At 29.1% G+C, this 18,664-nt stretch overlaps 2 protein-coding genes across 2 annotated transcripts; both read left to right on the forward strand.

The window, feature by feature from the left end:
- Positions 1 to 385: 385 nt before the first annotated feature.
- LOC149883154 (uncharacterized) lies at positions 386 to 3,084 on the forward strand. Its single transcript, XM_090065472.1, has one exon. It carries the CDS (start codon positions 981 to 983, stop codon positions 3,036 to 3,038), a length of 2,058 nt encoding a protein of 685 aa, XP_089921598.1. The 5' UTR covers positions 386 to 980; the 3' UTR covers positions 3,039 to 3,084.
- Positions 3,085 to 8,060: 4,976 nt separating this feature from the next.
- LOC145181659 (zinc metalloproteinase nas-1-like) lies at positions 8,061 to 18,118 on the forward strand. The gene is made up of 6 exons (XM_090100678.1): positions 8,061 to 8,370; positions 12,595 to 12,927; positions 13,659 to 13,779; positions 16,848 to 17,023; positions 17,157 to 17,227; positions 17,465 to 18,118. The coding sequence occupies exons 1-6, from the start codon at positions 8,283 to 8,285 to the stop codon at positions 17,762 to 17,764; spliced, it is 1,089 nt and encodes a 362-aa protein (XP_089956804.1). The 5' UTR covers positions 8,061 to 8,282; the 3' UTR covers positions 17,765 to 18,118.
- The last annotated feature ends 546 nt before the right edge of the window (positions 18,119 to 18,664 follow it).

An 18,664-nucleotide genomic window follows, 5' to 3' on the forward strand; every position in this document is an offset into this window, starting at 1 on the left:
GATTTGTTTCTTTTGAAAAAATAAATTTAATTGGTCGGCAATAAAGCGTGGATGAAGGTCGTGGATTTTGCCAAATAATATTTTGACCGTCACTCAGTCTCAACGGAACAAATGAAAATACAAACAGAAACTCATCAGTAGCATCAGAGTTTTTAAATTTCTGTTTGTATGTGCTGTGACCGGAGCTCCCATCACATCCCCATTTGCTAATTAGTGTGAATGGCGTAGTAAAAGTAATACTTTTAAGAACTTCGCATTGGGCTTCAATTAAGCGTTCAGTAGTTTTATCAAGTATAGCTTGTAGGCTAATTTCGGCACGTGTTTCTGTAACAGAAATATGTTCATCCATGGCCTACTTTATTTATACGGCCGGATATTTTGCATTTTGAAAAAAAAATAGAAGGCCAGTTTTTTCATAAGGCGCTTTTAAAGGAGCAACTCGAGTTTCAAAGAATATGGTTAACAAATGTTGTATTGTGAATTGTCGTTCAAATTATGATGGTGAAGTATCTACAGTAGTATTTTCGTTTCCAAAAAATGAAGAGTTGAAAAAAAATTGGATTAAATTTGTAAATAGAAAAGATTAGACACCTACAAATACTTCCGTAATATGCATCAAACATTTTGAAAAAAAATATTATAAGAAAGGTAATACGAATCAACGTTTTCGATTAATAAAAAAACTAAAGCCTATTCCAACTATTTTTGATTGTACAAATTTGCCTGAAGAAAGTCCATCACAACTTATAAAATCTTCTAATTCGTTAAGAAAATCACCAACTAAAAGAATATTTCAGCCAGATCAATATGGACAGTTTTTATTGAGTGATTTGATTATAAACTTTGATGATATTACTGAAAGTCTTGCTCCAGATGGTTTTTCATTCTTGAAGTATGATGATCATGTAATTTTTTATAAATTGAGTCATAGTACTTTATCTATTCCTGAAGTTACAGAGTGCATTCGCATAAACAAGGAGATGCATGTTAAATTATTTTACAAAGGTTCACCCCTACCATTACCTCAGTGGTTTCGTCATGGAAGAGATTGTTGTTTATCTCGTAAAAGCATGCTTTATAATTTTCCTACCTACATTAAATCACAAGCTGAACAATTTTCATCTATATTAACTGAATTACAGCAAATTAAGTATATGAAGAAACCTATTTTTTCAGTCAATATTATAAAGTATTCACTGATGTTACGATATACTTCTACACAGTCATACCAACTTTTGCGTGAAGAATTGCCTTTACCATCAATATCTTTACTTAAAAAAATAACTAGTGGAAATATTGATGCTCTAAGTTGTGCAAAACATTTAAAATTAGAAGGGAAGATATCTCAAGACATTTGCTTGATTTTTGATGAAATGTACTTGCAAAAATGTGAAGAGTATTTTGGTGGAGAGATGATTGGTAGTGATGAGTCTGGAGAATTGTATAATGGAATAGTTTGTTTTATGATAGTTGGCCTGAAACAAAATATTCCATATGTGATTAAATCATTACCTAAAAAAACAATCAATGCTGAATGGTTGAAAGAAGAAATTTTTGAATGTCTTCGTATTCTAACTGAATGTGAATTTAATGTTAGAGTTATTGTGTGTGACAACCATTCCTCTAATGTTTCTTGTTTTAAAAAAATCCTTTGTGCATCAAATCAACAAGCTGAAGATTTGTTTTTTATTTACAATCTAAAAAAGATTTACCTTTGTTTTGATGTTGTACATCTTATTAAAAATATCAGAAATAATTTGTTAAATTGTAAAAGATTTTTATTTCCAGATTTTAAGTTTGATGGATTTAAAGATCCTATAATTGTATGTGGTGGAGAAATAAAATGGAACACCTTCCACAATATTTATGAAAAAGACCTCGCTCTTGATGCTGGTTTGCGTAAAGCACCAAAAATAACAATGAAAGTATTACATCCAGGCAATTTTAAACAAAACGTTTCTTTAGCACTTGCAATTTTTGATGAAACTACTTCTGCAGCAATTCACTCATATTTCCCTGATCTTAAATGTAGTGCAGATTTTTTGACATTATTTTACAAGTGGTGGGTTTTATCAAATTCAAAAAGTCAGTATTCAACGTGTAATATTTTAGGTAATGCAGTTGTTTCTGGAGATAAAAAACCTGAATTTCTTAGGGAAATGGCACACTGGATTGAAGCTTGGCAATTGCAAAAGGTACCAAACTGTGAGAAGTTTACTTTAAGTGCTCAAACAGCTGCAGCATTGATAAGAACACTTAATTGTCATGCCTCATTGATTGAGGACTTACTTAATGACGGATATAACTTTGTTTTAACTGGGAGGTTTCAAAGTGACCCATTAGAAAGGAGATTTGGACAATATAGACAAATGAGTGGTGGAAGATTTTTGATTGGTTTAAAAGAGGTCTCTATTTCTGAAAAAATATTAAAAATCAAAAGTATAGTTAAAGAAAGTATTAACTTTGATGATAGTTTAAAAGTACCACTTGAGTCAGAAAATAATTTAACAGATTTGAAAAACTTTCTTCTTGATATCAATACAACTCAGTGTGCTCCAGAAATCATGAATCTAGCACCAGAAAGTAGAGAAGTAGGTGCTCATATTGCTGGATATATAGCAAAGAAACTAAAAAAACGCTTTGGTACATGTTGCCAAGAATTTTTATGTTGTGCTAATATTGATGAAAGCAATCCTGATCATACTTATTTAACAATTATTTCTAGGGGTGATCTCACTATTCCTTCACCATCACTTTTGGATTATGTTTGCACATCGTTTGCTATGATTGACTACTCTTATAACAAAATAAAGAAACTTAATTTACATGCAAGACAAGCTTTAGAATATTTGTTAAATCACTTTTGTGACTCTTTTCAGACTTTTTCTTGTCCTATGCATGAGAAAACTGGGATAAAACTTGCTGGAAGAATTGTTATCAACATTTTCCTTAATAATAAAAGAATTATCTCTACCAGCGAAGTAGCTGTTGATCATGTAAAATCTTTTAAAAAGAGAAAATTTGAAAAAACTCAATAAATTATATATAATACAATTACTTTTTATTTTGATGAAAAAAGAAAAAGATTTAAATATTTTATATAAATATTCTTGTTTTTTAAATTGTGTCTGTTTACTTAAATTCTAAGTTTTAAAATAAAGGCTTGTTTTGATATCTTTTTATTTATTTCTTATAGAATATTCGCTTAGTACCTAAATTTATGAATATAAACCACTTTTGTCGACTTTTTAAATTTAGAAAGTAAAATACATTTGCAAATATTCAAAAAGTCTTAAGTTTTCGAAACATTACGATTTTAAAAACTGGCCTTCTATTTTTTTTTTCAAAATGCAAAATATCCGGCCGTATAAATAAAGTAGGCCATGGTTCATCTAATGGATAACATAACTTTTTCGACTTGCATAGACTATAATAAGATGGAAATAATATATGCCCTGCCTTTAAAGACCACTTTCTCGTCTGTTTATAAGAATGACTTGTACATTTAGAGTCAATATAATAAGCTAATGCCTCGTCACGATTTAACTGCCTGCCCCCACAAATAAAGTCTTTTGATTTAATTTTTTCTGATGATTCCAGACTTTTTCTGATTAAAGTAGCTTGGTTTCTGTGCCCCAACGCACGGCATGCTACTTCAGCAGCTGTGGTCAACTCAGTTGCACTTTGCAATTTTACTAAGTTTTCAACTCTTCGTTTTTTGGTTTTAAAGGACGAGTCTTCAAAGTTCTTTTTTGGTCGTCCTTGAATTTCTCCAGATGATGAAAAAGTACATTGCTGGTATATACTTATTTTAAATTCTACATTTGCCCCCTCTAACCAAATTTTATTTTTGTTTAAAAAACGGTCCATCATCATATGTGCTGCAGACCATTTTTTTGCGAATTTTGAAGCCATACATGAAATTTTTAACTGCAAAGACCTCTCAGAATCTTTAGTCACATCAGTAACATCAGTAACACAAAATCTTTACAAAGTAAAATCTTTGCAAAATAAAATCCATTAAACGAGAATTTCTTTCTTCTTGATTATGTCTTCGCCATTCTTCAAATAACTCCATTTTTGAAAAAGAGCGCACATGATCTAAATGAAATTTAATAACAAAAAATTGTGGATTTATGTGGTGAAAATTTTTTCTTTGTTGTACACCTTAGGACTTTAGCTATACACTGTTAATAAATTAGCTTGGATACATGTGGATACAAAAAGTTGTATAAGTTTAAAAATTAAAAACCAAAAAATATTTTACAATTTTAACCCAGTTTTTTAAACCATACTTTAACACATATTGCTTAACTTTTAAATAAAATATTTAATGTAAGTAAATAGTACTTACCCTCAAAAGTAAAATCCATCGCTGCATTAAAATGATTGCTTTCTTTAATTCTTGCTAAATGTTAATGCAACGATTGTAAATTTTTATTTAATTTTTTTCAAAAATGAAATTACATTTTAACGCCTCTTTAATTGCTTATGACTCATTGCTCTGTAATGTTTTTCATAATTAACATCGCAAGTTATTACTAATATAGGACTGTTATTGTGAAAATATTATCAATTAGTTGATTTCTTGATATGACTTTTGTCCACCTAGCTTGAATGAAGCGATACACTGTGCGATGTGGTTATATGTATCAAAGCTCAACCGATTTTCTGAAGTTTAATTTAGGCAAAAATGAGCCCTAGCCTTTGTGCGCGAACATGTTTTGCAGAAAATATTGTTTTTTTTCTAACCCCAACTCTGTCCTGGAGGTTGCTTTTAAAATATATGTTTTAATTGCATCAAAAAGTGCATTGAAAAATCTTTCCAACGATACTAAATATGTTGCTTTTTTTTTTTTGGCTTTTGAACGAAATATCAACTAAAGCATAAATGCAGTTTTCGCTGAAAAAAAACCTGGTTTCCCGCCTTAGTACACTTGAGCACCCAATGCTATCTAATTTTCAAATACCAAAAAAAACCAGTACATCGTACCATTTCGATGCTCTTTATAATGTTTCAATTCTTAACAAACGAGCGATTTTCCCATATCACAGTTTTTAAACCATAGTCAAAAAAAAATCACCCTTTTGTAATGAAGAAATGGTTTATGGGTTGACGCAAACTTTAGGTACAATTATACAATACTCAATTTTTTCATTACCAAGATATACTTTTTATGCATTAAGATTTTTCTAATATTCTAGAATGATTACAACACTTAAACCAGGAAAGCTCAAAGTTAGATGAAATCCTATTGAAAACTTCAGAAAACTAAAATTAAACTTTTTAAAATATGACTCAGTCATTCTAAAATATGACTCAGTTATTCAAAACTGCAATCGTAATGAAGTGGGCGGTAATTTTTCTTTTGGACTGATATATTAAGGTGGAAAACCCCTCAGAAATATGAAATTTTTGAAAAAAAATATTATTTTCTTGTTTTGTGCAAAATTTATCAGAGAATCACCATCTGAAAACCATTTTTGAAAATTCGCTATAGATCTTCATTAAAAAAGATTTTATTGAACCCCAGTATTTTAAGCTTCCTTAACAACCGCCATAACAACGGCAATTTTTTTTGCCTTAACTAAAAAATAGTCCAATTTTACTAAACAATAGTCCTATTTTTTTATATGAAAAATATATCTTATCAAGTAAATTGTATTTTCCATTGTTCAAAACAACTTGAGTATAAAAACAGTTACTGGAAAGCTCATAAATATATCATAAATCTTCTATAATGGCTAAGGCTTGCAGAGTTAAACAAAAAGCTACAAATAATAAAAGGAAAAAAATAATTAATGTAAAAAAGAACTTAGTTATAAATAATTTTGATATGGATGTAAATATGGAATCGAATATTATAGATATGAACATAAATGTTACTACAAGTGTTGAAGATGTAAATGTAAATATGGGGAAACCAGTTGATTTTAACTTTGTTAATTCTGATGAAACATGTGCTTCTGCTAGAAAAGTTAAAAAAATTTCGTCATCAAGACCAAAGTTATCTAGTAATATAATTACTGGATCCTGTTTTTAGATTTAGAAATTCTAAACTCTGTAGTTTCTACCCTTAGATGTCCAGAATGTATGTCATCTAAATTGTTTCTTTCTGAAAATGAAAACAAGAGAATTGGTCTAGTGTCTTGTCTTTATGTTAACTGCTGTGTATGTGATTATTCAAGAGAATTTTATACCTCAACATTGAATATACAAAAAATTTTTTGATATTAATAGCAGGGCTGTTTATGCTATGAGATCATGTGGTCAAGGCTATTCTGGATTCTCAAGATTTGTCTCATTAATGGACATGCCTAAACCAATGACTGCTAATAATTATAATAAAATTGTTATAAAACTAACTAATGCAGTAAAATCTGCAGCTGAAGACACTATGATGGATGCTGTTCAAGAACTAAAAGACTTGAAGAGTGATCTTATTTTAAATTCTATTCCAGACCATGTGCCCAATGTTATTGATGTTGCACTTTGATGCAGTTGCCCATTTTAACATTGGTAGACAAGCTAGTGTTTTAGTTTTAGAAAAATGAATTTAAGACCTGGAAAGTATTTGTTAGAAGGATGTTGGAAAATTAATCAAAAGCGGTTATACTTAGCCATATATAAAAACACAGAACGAGCAAAGAAACACAGACAAGTAGTTCGTGTAAAAAAGAAGAGTCGATATGACAAATTTATTGAAAAAGAGCAAAACCCATATCAAACTGGTGCATTTTAAGATTTAACTTTTTTTATTATATAGAGATTTTGATATTTATTTACACTATTTTGAAATTTTTTATGTCAGCATTTTTAAAAGCTGTTTTTCTCAGATGTAGAGTTTTTAAGACGCCGGCCAGTATATCTAAATAACTAAAAGTGGTGTTAAGCTAAAATTTTAAGTATGAATTTGTTTGATTGTCTTCTGTGATTTAAACGTGACAGATTTTTTTAAAAATTGAATCCAGTCCTTAAATCGGTCAACAAAGTCATAAAATTCGGTCAAATTTTTTACATGTACTTTGGTCCAATATATTAGCCTATTAAAAATTATTATGAAAAATCTGCTTCGTTCATATCACAGAACTACCTTGTTAGAATAAGTATGCAAAAAAGATTTTGTTAAAATTGTGTATATCTTTAGATACATTGGCCGGGGTCTTTCAATATTTTGGTGTTTTTGGCACCTGCTACAGCTACCATTTTATCCAAAAAAAATTTTTTTTGTTTTTTTCAGTTAATTTTGTTATTTACTTTATGTATATGAAGTTAAATTTATAAAATATTGATATTTACTCAAAAAAAATTTTTCAGGGGTTTTCCACCTTAATCGGAAGTGGTACGATACTACATCGAAACGGTATCATACATGGCCGCAACTCTGCTGTTATTAGTGTGGAAACCGCAGAAGAGGCAAGTAATTGAAAGTTTTTTCTTACGTGGTGGTCTAAAGGGTATTCGTCAAGATGTTTATTTTAATACGTTAACAATAAGTTGCAGTTGACCAATAGGAATTGAAATAAAAAAGTAATGTGAACCCTTTTAAACTAATTTTTTTTTAAAAAGTGAAGGGGTCCTAAAGCTGTAATGACCATTCTTCCCCACCTACAAATGTTGAGGGTCTAGAACCCCTTCACCCATGGATAATTCCTATGATATCAAAATATCATTTTGATCACTTTTGATGCGGCATTTCTACAACTGCCAATAAAACAACTGGAATAACTTTAAAAACTGAAATAACAGCAACAGTAACAACAACAATACAGCAAAAGCAACGGAAAATACGAATAACCCTACTTCTAATACTACTCCAAGAATTAGTTATTTTCAGAGTTTTGAAACAATATTTGTTTAATTTTTTAGTAAAAAACTTATTACGAGAGTGGATTTTATTTAAAACTTACTAGACCTTACAAAATAATTTAGTTAATTTTTTTCGAAACAAAACGGATCTCTTACCAACATAAATAAAGTATTTAAACCATCATAGCGCATTCCTATCCCACGTGACATTGTGACGTTTAAATCAGTTATAATAAACCGATAAGCTTTTATATTGGAGCTTACGATATAAAAGAACTTAATTAAAAAGCCAACAATGTTTTTTTTTTTATTATTATAAAGTCAGTCAAAACTGTGAAGAAAAGAGAATAAATTAGCGTAAGAATTAAAAAAATCTTTTTTTTTTCATATCTACTGGCAAGACCTTATTGTGAAGAAATATTGCAAATAATTTTACATTAGTTTAATTGATGTACAGACTGATTTAAGAGAGATGAAAGGACTTTTTTCGCTAACTTTGATTTTAAATGCTGTTGTTCTATCGCGATCGTACAGACTATCTTATCCTGTAATAGACAAAGGTAATAATATTTGATTCTACTGCTGTTGAATTATCCACCACTTCAATCTCATTATATACTGTTCACTTCAACTGAATTACAAGGGCTTTTTTTCTGACCATACTGATCATCACTATTCAGTAAAATCACGATACAACGAACTCCCGATTAAGTTTATAGAAATTCTGTTGTAGTTTGTTTACTCTCCTCGTATTAAAGTTAGTGTTTGAGCCATTGAGTACTTAACGCGAGATATTAACAATTGTATTAATGTCACTTTATTTCGATTTACACATTCATAATTTTTTTTTTTTAAAGAATTTAGTTATCGGAAAAGTCATGAGAAAGTAGGAAACATAAGTTTTTTAATAGTTAGCCATCATTGAAAATAGTGCTGCTAGAAGGTGTTTAAGAAAGAAGATTAAATGACGATAAAATTAATTTGAGTTACTTTAAAATTGTCGATAAAAATAATCGGACTTAAATCAAATCTTTAAAAATTCATTTACAAAAATTCCTTCGGTGTATTCGTTTTAGATCATTTCTAACGATTTAAGAGGGAAAAAAAAGTTTAGTATCTAGTAAACCTTATGTAGATAAGTTAACTTTGTGTAGATAACTTAACTTTGCGTAGATAAGATATTTGCAACAGATTATTTTTACTCTATGTTTATCTACGCCTTGTCGCTAGGTTATGACGTTTTCAATTGAGGCTATTGATTTTGTCGTCGTCGAGTCTTGGGTAGAGTAGATTTACTCAAAAACTTCAATGTCCACTAAACTAACTCAATAATTTAGATCCGAGTAATGTCATTAATAAAAGAAGAGAGGAAGAACAAAAGGGAAATACATAATTTATTCAAATTTTCAGCTGAATGTACTTTAAACTTTCGTTTTCAAAAAAAAAAAAAGTTTTTTTAAATCCTCTACTTAGTTCAGTAAATAAATTTGAACAAAAAATTTGTCACCTTGGTGAATGCTATGTTACAAACGAGCTGGTCCTCTTTGAAAAAAATTATAGGGGAAGACAGTAATTAAGATTTTAACCAATCTTTTCTGTTTTAAAACAATAGATATGTTATATATTTTTCCAACTTATTTGTAAACAGGTTTTTATGCAATAGATCTTTTTTTTTTGGTTCATAAATAAATTTAAAAAGCAAAGTTGACATTAAATCTGGAAAAAAATATATTTAAATTTACAATAAGCGTTTGGAAAATAATGCACCGTATTCAAACACGGATATTAATGAACTCAGTAAAAATAAAAGCTTTTGTTTTCCAACATGGTGCTCACTTCCCATAAGAGCCAAAAGCATATCGTGTGTGGAACCCTCAATTTTTTCAGTGAAAAATTTAATTTTGTGAGTATTAAAAATCATATATGTTACATAGAGGGGATTAAAATTTTAGAAAGGTTAAGGTGGGGCATAGTGCCCAAAGGTTGGGAAACACTACTTTTGGACGCCCGAGTGCCACAAGGTACAAAGGTGATATTGAATTTTTTTAACAATTGAAATGTTATTAAAAAAAAATTACTTTTCAGTTCACTGAGCCAGCTCTTCCGATCATTTAAAAATGTTATGTAGACGCGAGAATAATTATAGTAAAGGATTGATATCAGAATATTTATAAAAACCAAAAAAAAAAAATATTTCACATCAAAATCTTATTAGTTTAACCAATAGCGAGCTATGAAATGTAATGTAATTTCGATTAAGTTGATGAGGGCTGTATTTTCTTTTTTTTTTTTTGCGTTTTAAAAAAGGGAAAAAGAAGTTGGTTATGTTATAATAGGGTGACCTGCAGCAAAGCACAAGGTGATGGTGAGGCACCTGCACCAATAATTTTTTAAATGCACACACACACACACACACACACACACACGCACACACACACACACACATATATATATATATATATATATATATATATATATATATATATATATATATATATATATATATATATATATATATATATATATATATATATTAATAACAATTACAAAGAAAAAAAATTTAAAAAGTGAATTGCCCTAATTTGTATGAAAATTATCCAGTTATATGCTACACTTAAAAATAGTTCCATAATTTGGAAACACAATCGGAGTTGCGCTGAGAAAGCAGGTTGAGCAGGTTTTGCAGGAATTTTAGAATAACAACTGTGCCGAAAACCCACATTTTGTCCCAAATTCTTGTCACTCAGCCTGTTATAAAAAAAAAATGAGCCTGAGTCATTATCGAATAAGAGAAAACGAATAACCTCAGCAATTTGAGTGAAAATATGAGTGCATTTTCATAAAATAAACTGATACTGGTAAAAAGTCATTGCATTAGTGATTTTTATCAGCAATGAAATGATGATTTAGTGTATTAGGAATATTGTTAGCATAATTCGGAAAATTACGAATATTAGAATTAGGAATGGCTAACAGTTACTAGTACAAACACAACAATGAAGTTTACATTGTAAGTGTTATGGCTACTGTCCGAATATGTCCCCTGTGTATTATGTAAGAATATTGGCGCAACTCGACTTTCTCTCTCCCCCCCCCCCCCCCCCCCTTCCCTATTTTTATGATTTATTCTGATAGAGAATTTTATGCTGATTAGGAATCGTATAAAAACATAGATCTCAAAATCAATGGAAAGTGCCCTAATCTGAAATTGAAAGTACAAAGTATACAATAAATAGCTAAAATTTGCCATCTTGAATAATGATTTTTTTTTTTGCTTTAAAAGTTATTTATTTATTGCTTGCTGCAATATGCAATTGTACTGAAATATAAAATTCACTCTCGATATGCAGTTCTGGTACCCTAAGCAACCATAATAAAATCCCAAATCTTTTTTATGTAATTTAAGCTACTTTTGGGAGGATCATCAAGGTCTTTCTGTTATTTCTTTTTAGCTATCTGATATTTAAGTATGATGAACCCTAAAAAACTTATCGTTTTTTCTTATAACTTACCAAATTTTCCCAGTAAAGTTCTATGTGTAGTTTTTGTTCTTCGCTTCTTGTACATCCTCACTATAAGATGTGTCCAATGATCTTCTAGAATAGTAATGAAAAAAAAATTTTTTTCGTATGAAGTAAGTTTTTTTTTCTCAATATAATCTCTCTCCTAATCTATGTTTAAGCTTACAAATTTTTTATCCAGTTCAAAAGGCCTGGTCTGGATATAGTCTTTGGGCATCTTGCTCCACCCCTTCTTAATAGCAGCCTTCAGGAAGTTGACACCTTTTGGAAATGTTGACAAGCCCTTGATTCCACATACAGAGATTCAGATTCAATTATCAAGAGGTGACAAATCTGGAGATTCAAGAAATCATAAATCTAAATTTTTAATCCAAATATCTAAATATAATATAAATATAATATATAATAATCAAATTTGTATATTATTCAAAATTGATTGTTTTACCTTTCTAAGAATAATCAGCAAATTTCCTTTGTAATACCAAAAAACTGTTGCCATAACCTTACCTGCTTATGGAACAGTCTTTGTTCTATTTGGTGCACTTTCACTGACCTTGTTGTCATGATATAAAGTGCTGTTGTTGTTATGGTATAAAGTTATAAAGTGTTATAAAAAGACCATTTTGTACAAAACTTTTTCATCTTTAATTCTTCATGTAAAATGTAACCCATCATTTGAGACGATGATAACTTGGACTTTTAAAACGGTTTTTGGTGTTTCAAAATTTGGAGGTCCATTGTGTTGATTATATTCAAGACTTGTACAAAAACATTTTAATTAAGAAACTCAGCTGTAGATTGTTTGAAGTGAAGTTGAAAAGTCCTTATACACTTCTAATAATCATTCATGAAATTGTTTTGTATTTGCACCTTTCAAAGATAAGAATTCAATCACTGCATGATACTTGATTTTTTCAATACCTGACTTTAAGCATAAATTCCCACTACTAATGAATGCAGCTAAACTCTATTAATTACATTAATAGAGTTTAGCTGCATTCACTAGTAGTTAAATATATTGAATCCATCACAACCTAAAACTTGATTCATTTAGCAATAAGGTTCTTTCTTTAGGTATAGTCTTATATAAAAGATCATGTTTGGCTTCTCTTCCACCTATAAACCTTTAATGCAGTATTGAAATTGTTTTTATAAATTATAAATATTGTTTAAAATGCAGTTTGTTAATGTTCTCAAGCTAGAATTCAGATTACTAAGAGATGAAAAAAAGATTAATTTTATGTTTGTTTTTTTAACTTTTAGATCTAAACGTGATCTACCGTAATTTAAATGAAATTTATCATGACTTGGAGGATTCCTCTCTTAAATCTCAACTTTTAAAGCGTGCTTCAAAAAAGTTCAGTTCTAAAAATGATATCAGTGATATAGTTGAACCAGCTAGTGAGAATGATGTTAAAGTTGAAAAAGTTGCCAAGATTCCTAAAAATGGGGAAATCTTTGAAGAAGATATCATCATGGATGCTAGATTGAGCAGAGCCGTAAGGGGTGACTTTTTAAATAAAAAATCAGTTGTTGTGATGGAAGATTTAAAGTGGGAAGGTGGAGTACTGCCTTATGTGATTCATAAATCATTCAGTAAGATAATATATAGTTTTTAAATTTTAAAAAATTCTTTGACGTAAATTATAGCATCAGGGTTTTAATAAGTGTGATAAACTTTTTGTAAAATAGATTAACATGCCCAAGATTAAAAGAAATAAGAAATAGGTTTTTTTACTTAAATAATCAGACTTGTTGAAACATTTTTTAATTTACCCAATTCTAATGAATTTAAAAGCCATTTATACTTGATATATAAAATCCTAATTGAAATAAAAGTCAAATGAGAAACTCTTCCACTAATTTAATAAATCAAATATCTGTAATATTACATAAACTCAGGTGCTTAGGTTAGTAGTGGTAACGCATTGAATAGGGTTTGGGGATGAACAGCTGCCATCTTTGACCTCATGAAAGCAGATTATGATTTAAGAAGCATGTTGATATGCATATCCAATGTGTTATTACTTCAATTTGATAGCAATTTTTGCAAAAATCACTACAGTAGAAAGTATTTTTTTTACCTAATTCTATAAATTCTATAACCAAAAATATCATTCTGATATTCTGATGACCTGATCAATAATTTTTTATGTCTATTTCATAAGCTCAAGTTAAAAACTTAAAAAGATCCATATTTGAAAGAGCTCATTGATCTCTGTAAGCTAAAAAAAAGAATACAAAATTATGTCTTAACTAGCCCAAAGTAATTATGAACATAAAAACATGCTAATCTTAACAAAAAACAAAAATACTTTTTTTTTTAGAACCATGTGCTTATAAGCTGCTTATAACAGCCATTGAAGAATTTAAGAAAAGGACTTGCATTAAACTTATTCCACGAACTAATGAGTCTGATTATGTTGTATACACATCTGAAGAAGACACGTGAGTACTTTAATTGTTTAACAATTTAAAACATTTATTTGGTTTTTATATTTACATATTTGATTTATGTTGCAAATCCTGTTGACCAATAAGAGCTCTTTGTCTGAAATTTATATGGTAACTGAAGTACCTGGATTACATATAAAGTAATAATTGATACTGGTTTATTTGTCATCTTGTATTCTTAGACAAAAAAAAATGTTTCTGAAGAATTAGTAATAGAGAGTCTTATATAGAGGTATTAAAATGTTTTTATCTTCTGAGATAAAAAACTCAGTGTAAGTAAGTTAATAAAAATAATTAAGTTCTACGGACTGATTTTCTTAAATTTTGCAAAATTGCTAACAATCTTGAAAAAAGCTTTATTTTCTGAAGATATGAAGTCTTCAGCTTAAGGACATTTTTTCTTTGAGAAAAACTTTTACACTGTAATAAGACCCGTGCAGAAAAATATGTTCTGTTTTGGATTTTTTCGATGGGTGAAAGATAAAAGATAATAACTATAAAGCTTAAAATTTACACTATTGAAAATGATTTAAAGTGCCAATAATTTAAAAAAAACTTTAGAGCACTATTAAACATGCTACGTTTTTATCACACATGCTTTGTGTAAGATCTTGAGTTCATTTTTTTGTTAGTTGAAATTGTTGGGCAGTAACATATTTGACCTTGTAGCAAATTTATGATACTGATTTTTTGATGGTGAAAAGATATCCAGAGAAAATCTGAGTATTGCTTCAATCTCACTTGGTGGACTTTGAGCAATAATAGTGTTAATCATTCTCAGATTTGGTAAAACATTTTTTTTTTCCAACATAAATGTCTTTTTTTTTTAATGGTTTTGAAAAATTATATTCAAACAACTTTAACTGACACTATACTTTCCCAGGAGCCAAAGTTATTTTTTCAAAGTCCTGTAGACATTAGCGTTGATTTTGAACTCTGAAGGTAGGTATTTCATATTTAAGTTGATAAACAAAAAAGAAAAGGAGCTGCTGGTAAGAATTCAGAAAATAACTTTAAGTATTTTTAATACATTCCTGGAGTTTGGATACATTTTTTCCTTTTTGTGATAGAGGAAAAGAAATTTAATTATGTAAATTATGTAGATTAATTATGTAGATTATAGGATTATGCCAGAATTCTGTATGAAAAGTTTAACTGGAGCTGTTTGCTAAACTCTAACTTTTTCCTCTTTGAACAGCAAATAATACTTCAAAGTTTTACCTTATTGATTTAATGCCTAAGACCTTGCCTTAGGAGTCTAACAGAAAGTTGTTTTCCATGATCGTCAAACACCCACTATTCATTTAAAATACCTTGTTTCCCTTCCTTAAATTTTAAGTCACAATTCCTCAGGTAGTTGTCTCTTACAATTAGGCTACATTGGCATCTGAGGGATGGGTTTATTAAACTTATTGATGTGAGCTTCTCTTTTTGATTTTTAATTTTTTTACATAATATTTTCTTCTTTCCTTTCTTTAAAATGTTAACATCTGGGCTTTTTTTTTTTTCGCAATCCATAACAGTTGATTTTTAGCACAATTGTTGTGCTAAAAATCAATTGTTATGGATTGCAAAAATAAAAAATGCCTAAATGTCACAATTTATTCCCAAATCATTTTTATGTTGACTCCAACTTTAGATCAATCTTGACAATGTTGCAGTGGGTCTCAACTTTCACCTATATCATCTGCGTTTATAAGCTCATATTACATAGCATGATTTTCACATTCGACCATATTAAGTGTTTTATCATCATTTCATATAACTTACTGACCACTAAAATATTAGTGAGTGGTCAGTAAGTTATATGAAATGCACCATTCACCAATATACTAAAAATTGCCTGTTTCTAAGACTTAAATGTCTGCATAAGTATATTAATTCTTTTAAATTGATTGTTGTTGAATTTACCAATCTCTTTGAAAAATAATCCAATTATTTTAAAACCTTAGCCATTAATAAACCAATGATTTCCAATATCTTGTTTTTTTAATTTGTTATTTAGTAATAAGGTGATGAATACTTATCTGATATATATATATATATATATATATATATATATATATATATATATATATATATATATATATATATATATATATATATATATATATATTTTGAAAACAAAATATGAAAAAACATCCAACAGCTTCAATTACTTTTTTTTTTTCTTTTTTTTTTTTAGATAAACAATTTTGTTTTTCTGTGCATTACACACTTTGTTTTATTATTTCCTTTTGTGTCTGCTTGTTTCTTTTGTTTAGATTAAAATATTGGCTTCATGTTGGTTGTATTATATGTAACTGATTAAACTTAGTATGCAAAGTTAATTTAGTTAACTTAACCATTAAGGCTTTTCAATAATTTTAATCATGAAAAGTTCTGTTTGGTATTGCCATCAGATTGTTAAATACCAAAAAAGCTTCTTACGTAAGAATTTGATTGAAATCTCCGAGTTAACACGTTCGCTGCCGAGCTATTTTAAACTACGCGTTTTTTCTTTGCCGAGCCATAATCTCTCCAATGATTATTTTTTGCCGAGGCTGTTTTGCGTGGTTTCATTCTCATTGCCAAGGCTAGATATCAACATTTCAATAAAAAAAATATTTTTAATCTGAAATAATTCTATACTATTTTTTATTCTGAATATAACTGACAAAAAAAAGCACTACGAGTATACTCGTAGTTTGGCAAATAAATGACGCCAACTTACTACGAGTATACTCGTAGTTGGCAGCGAAAGTGTTAAAATGGAGTCTTAAAAATCAACCATATTAATTTCTGTTAACACTTACAAACCAAGGTTAAAAACCAAGCAAATAAAATAAAGAGAAAAATGAAATTTTGTGGATACAATTCATTTGGAAAAGTTGTGGATTACAAATCTTTATCTATAGGTTTTTTATACATCTATTAGTTTTAGAAATATAATACAATAAACCATTTAAAAGATGACAAATAACCCACTAAAAAACTGATAATAGGAGATTTAAAGGGTTCATAAGAAAAATTCTTATTGGTTAACAAGGTCAGTAAGAAAAATTCTTGTTTTTCTTTTGAAGGTGTTCTTCTCACATTGGAAGACAGGGTGGCGCTCAAAAAATTTTTATTGGTGAAAGTTGCTGTGTCCTAGGGACAGTTGAGCATGAGACAATGCATGCCCTTGGCTTTATACATGAACATTCTAGACCAGACAGAGATGATTTTATAAAAGTTCGGTTTGAAAACATTAAGGAAGGTATAAAAAAGTGGTCCGTTAATTTATGGTATCGTTTCTTTATTTCATCTTCATGGATAGTCATGTAACATTTTTAAGAAATTTAATTTCATTCAAACTTGATTAAAAAATTGGTTAATTTACTTTTGTTTAGAAGACTTTGTCAATTTTGAGAAGTATAGTTTTGGGCAAGTGAGTGATGAAAAAGTGGACTACAACTTTAATGTATGCAATCTTCAGAGTTGTTCTTTTTATGATTCTGTGTAGTGGACATTTTAAATCTTGTTAGAATTGTATCGTAACTTTATCATAAGTAATCAAAGGAATTTCAACCTTGAATATTCTCAGAAGTATTTCGGATTTTACTTAAAATAGTTTAAGATCTCAAAAGTGAGCTGGTAACTAATTGAATTGTATAACACCTAACAGATTATATTAATTTCTTTGATAACTTATTTTTAGAGTGTTATGCATTACCGATCTGATGCTTTTACAAAAAACGGAAAAGATACGATTGTACCGAAATATCCTGAGCCTAGTAACAACTTCCAATTTGGTCAGAGAGTAAAGTTCAGTGAAGGTGACGTTACACAAATCGTGCGCTTTTACTCTTGTCATGTTTCTAAAGACGCTTATTCCGATTTGTTTCAAGATTACTCTGGATATAAATTTGAAAATGAAAAGAAACGCCGCGACATTGTTATTAAGTCAAGGAACGAACTTTTAAAAAGGCTGTACTCGTATCAAAATTTATTATCATAAGCAAGGTACAACAAACGCTGTTGTTTAGCTGAGGATAAGATCTTCAATGCCTACATTTACACGCATGCGCTGACGTTTGCCCAGAGAATGATTGTGATTGAATCACAATGTACATTAATTTGGGTGCAAATAATTTCTGAGTTATATTTTTGTCTTATTTAAAAAAAAAAAAGCATAATCAGTTGTTGTATATGTGTTTATATTGTTAAGAACCAGTGCTTCAAAGTAAATTCTGAAACAACGTGCAAAGTCTTCAGACACTTTTTTGTCATTGCTATTTTTTATTATTAAAAAAAACTTATGGGCAAGATTTAGTTCAATGAGTTGCGTGCAATAAAATTCATTATTTCAAAAGATTATTTTTTTATTGACAGCCATTTTCTTAACTTCTATGGATTCCCACTTCAAAAAATATTCATTAAGTAGACGAGTTTGATTAAGGTTGATGCTTCAGTGTCTCGCTGGAGCAATTCTTCTGCAACCTGGTCTATTTTATGCTAATCCAAATGATTCCAAAACATGGATTTCAACATTAAAATATTGTACTAAAGTGGCTATGGGTTTTTTTTTGTTTTCCATCTTCGGTAATTTTTTTTATTCAATAGTTATGAAAAATTTATATACAAAATGATCTCAAACCTTTTTGTAAGTTTTTCTTCGTCTTCCTCAGATTCTTCTTTTCAATCAAAGTGTCATATAAATTCTTGACTGGACCTTTCATATCTATAACGTAAGAATACAACCTTGAGATAACCGTATCACAATCATGTTTTAAAAATCTCTAACTCATCTACATCGCTGCTTTCTACTTTTTTGAACTGGAAGATGAAGATGTGTTAGAGATTTAAAAAGTATATATATTTTGACAAAGATCCTTTAAGGTTGTAATTTTGAAATTTA

This window comes from Hydra viridissima, unplaced genomic scaffold (assembly GCF_058129835.1).
Source record: "Hydra viridissima isolate aposymbiotic clone 2 unplaced genomic scaffold, HvirCarnegie_v1 scaffold_10, whole genome shotgun sequence".
Classification (NCBI taxonomy): domain Eukaryota; kingdom Metazoa; phylum Cnidaria; class Hydrozoa; order Anthoathecata; family Hydridae; genus Hydra; species Hydra viridissima.

Coding starts and splice junctions, on each gene's coding strand:
- LOC149883154 (XM_090065472.1), top strand. CDS start 981: ATGCATGTTAAATTATTTTACAAAGGTTCACCCCTACCATTACCTCAG.
- LOC145181659 (XM_090100678.1), top strand. CDS start 8,283: ATGAAAGGACTTTTTTCGCTAACTTTGATTTTAAATGCTGTTGTTCTA. Junction 13,780..16,847: donor TACACATCTGAAGAAGACAC/GTGAGTACTTTA, acceptor TTTCTTTTGAAG/GTGTTCTTCTCACATTGGAA. Junction 17,024..17,156: donor GTTTGAAAACATTAAGGAAG/GTATAAAAAAGT, acceptor ACTTTTGTTTAG/AAGACTTTGTCAATTTTGAG.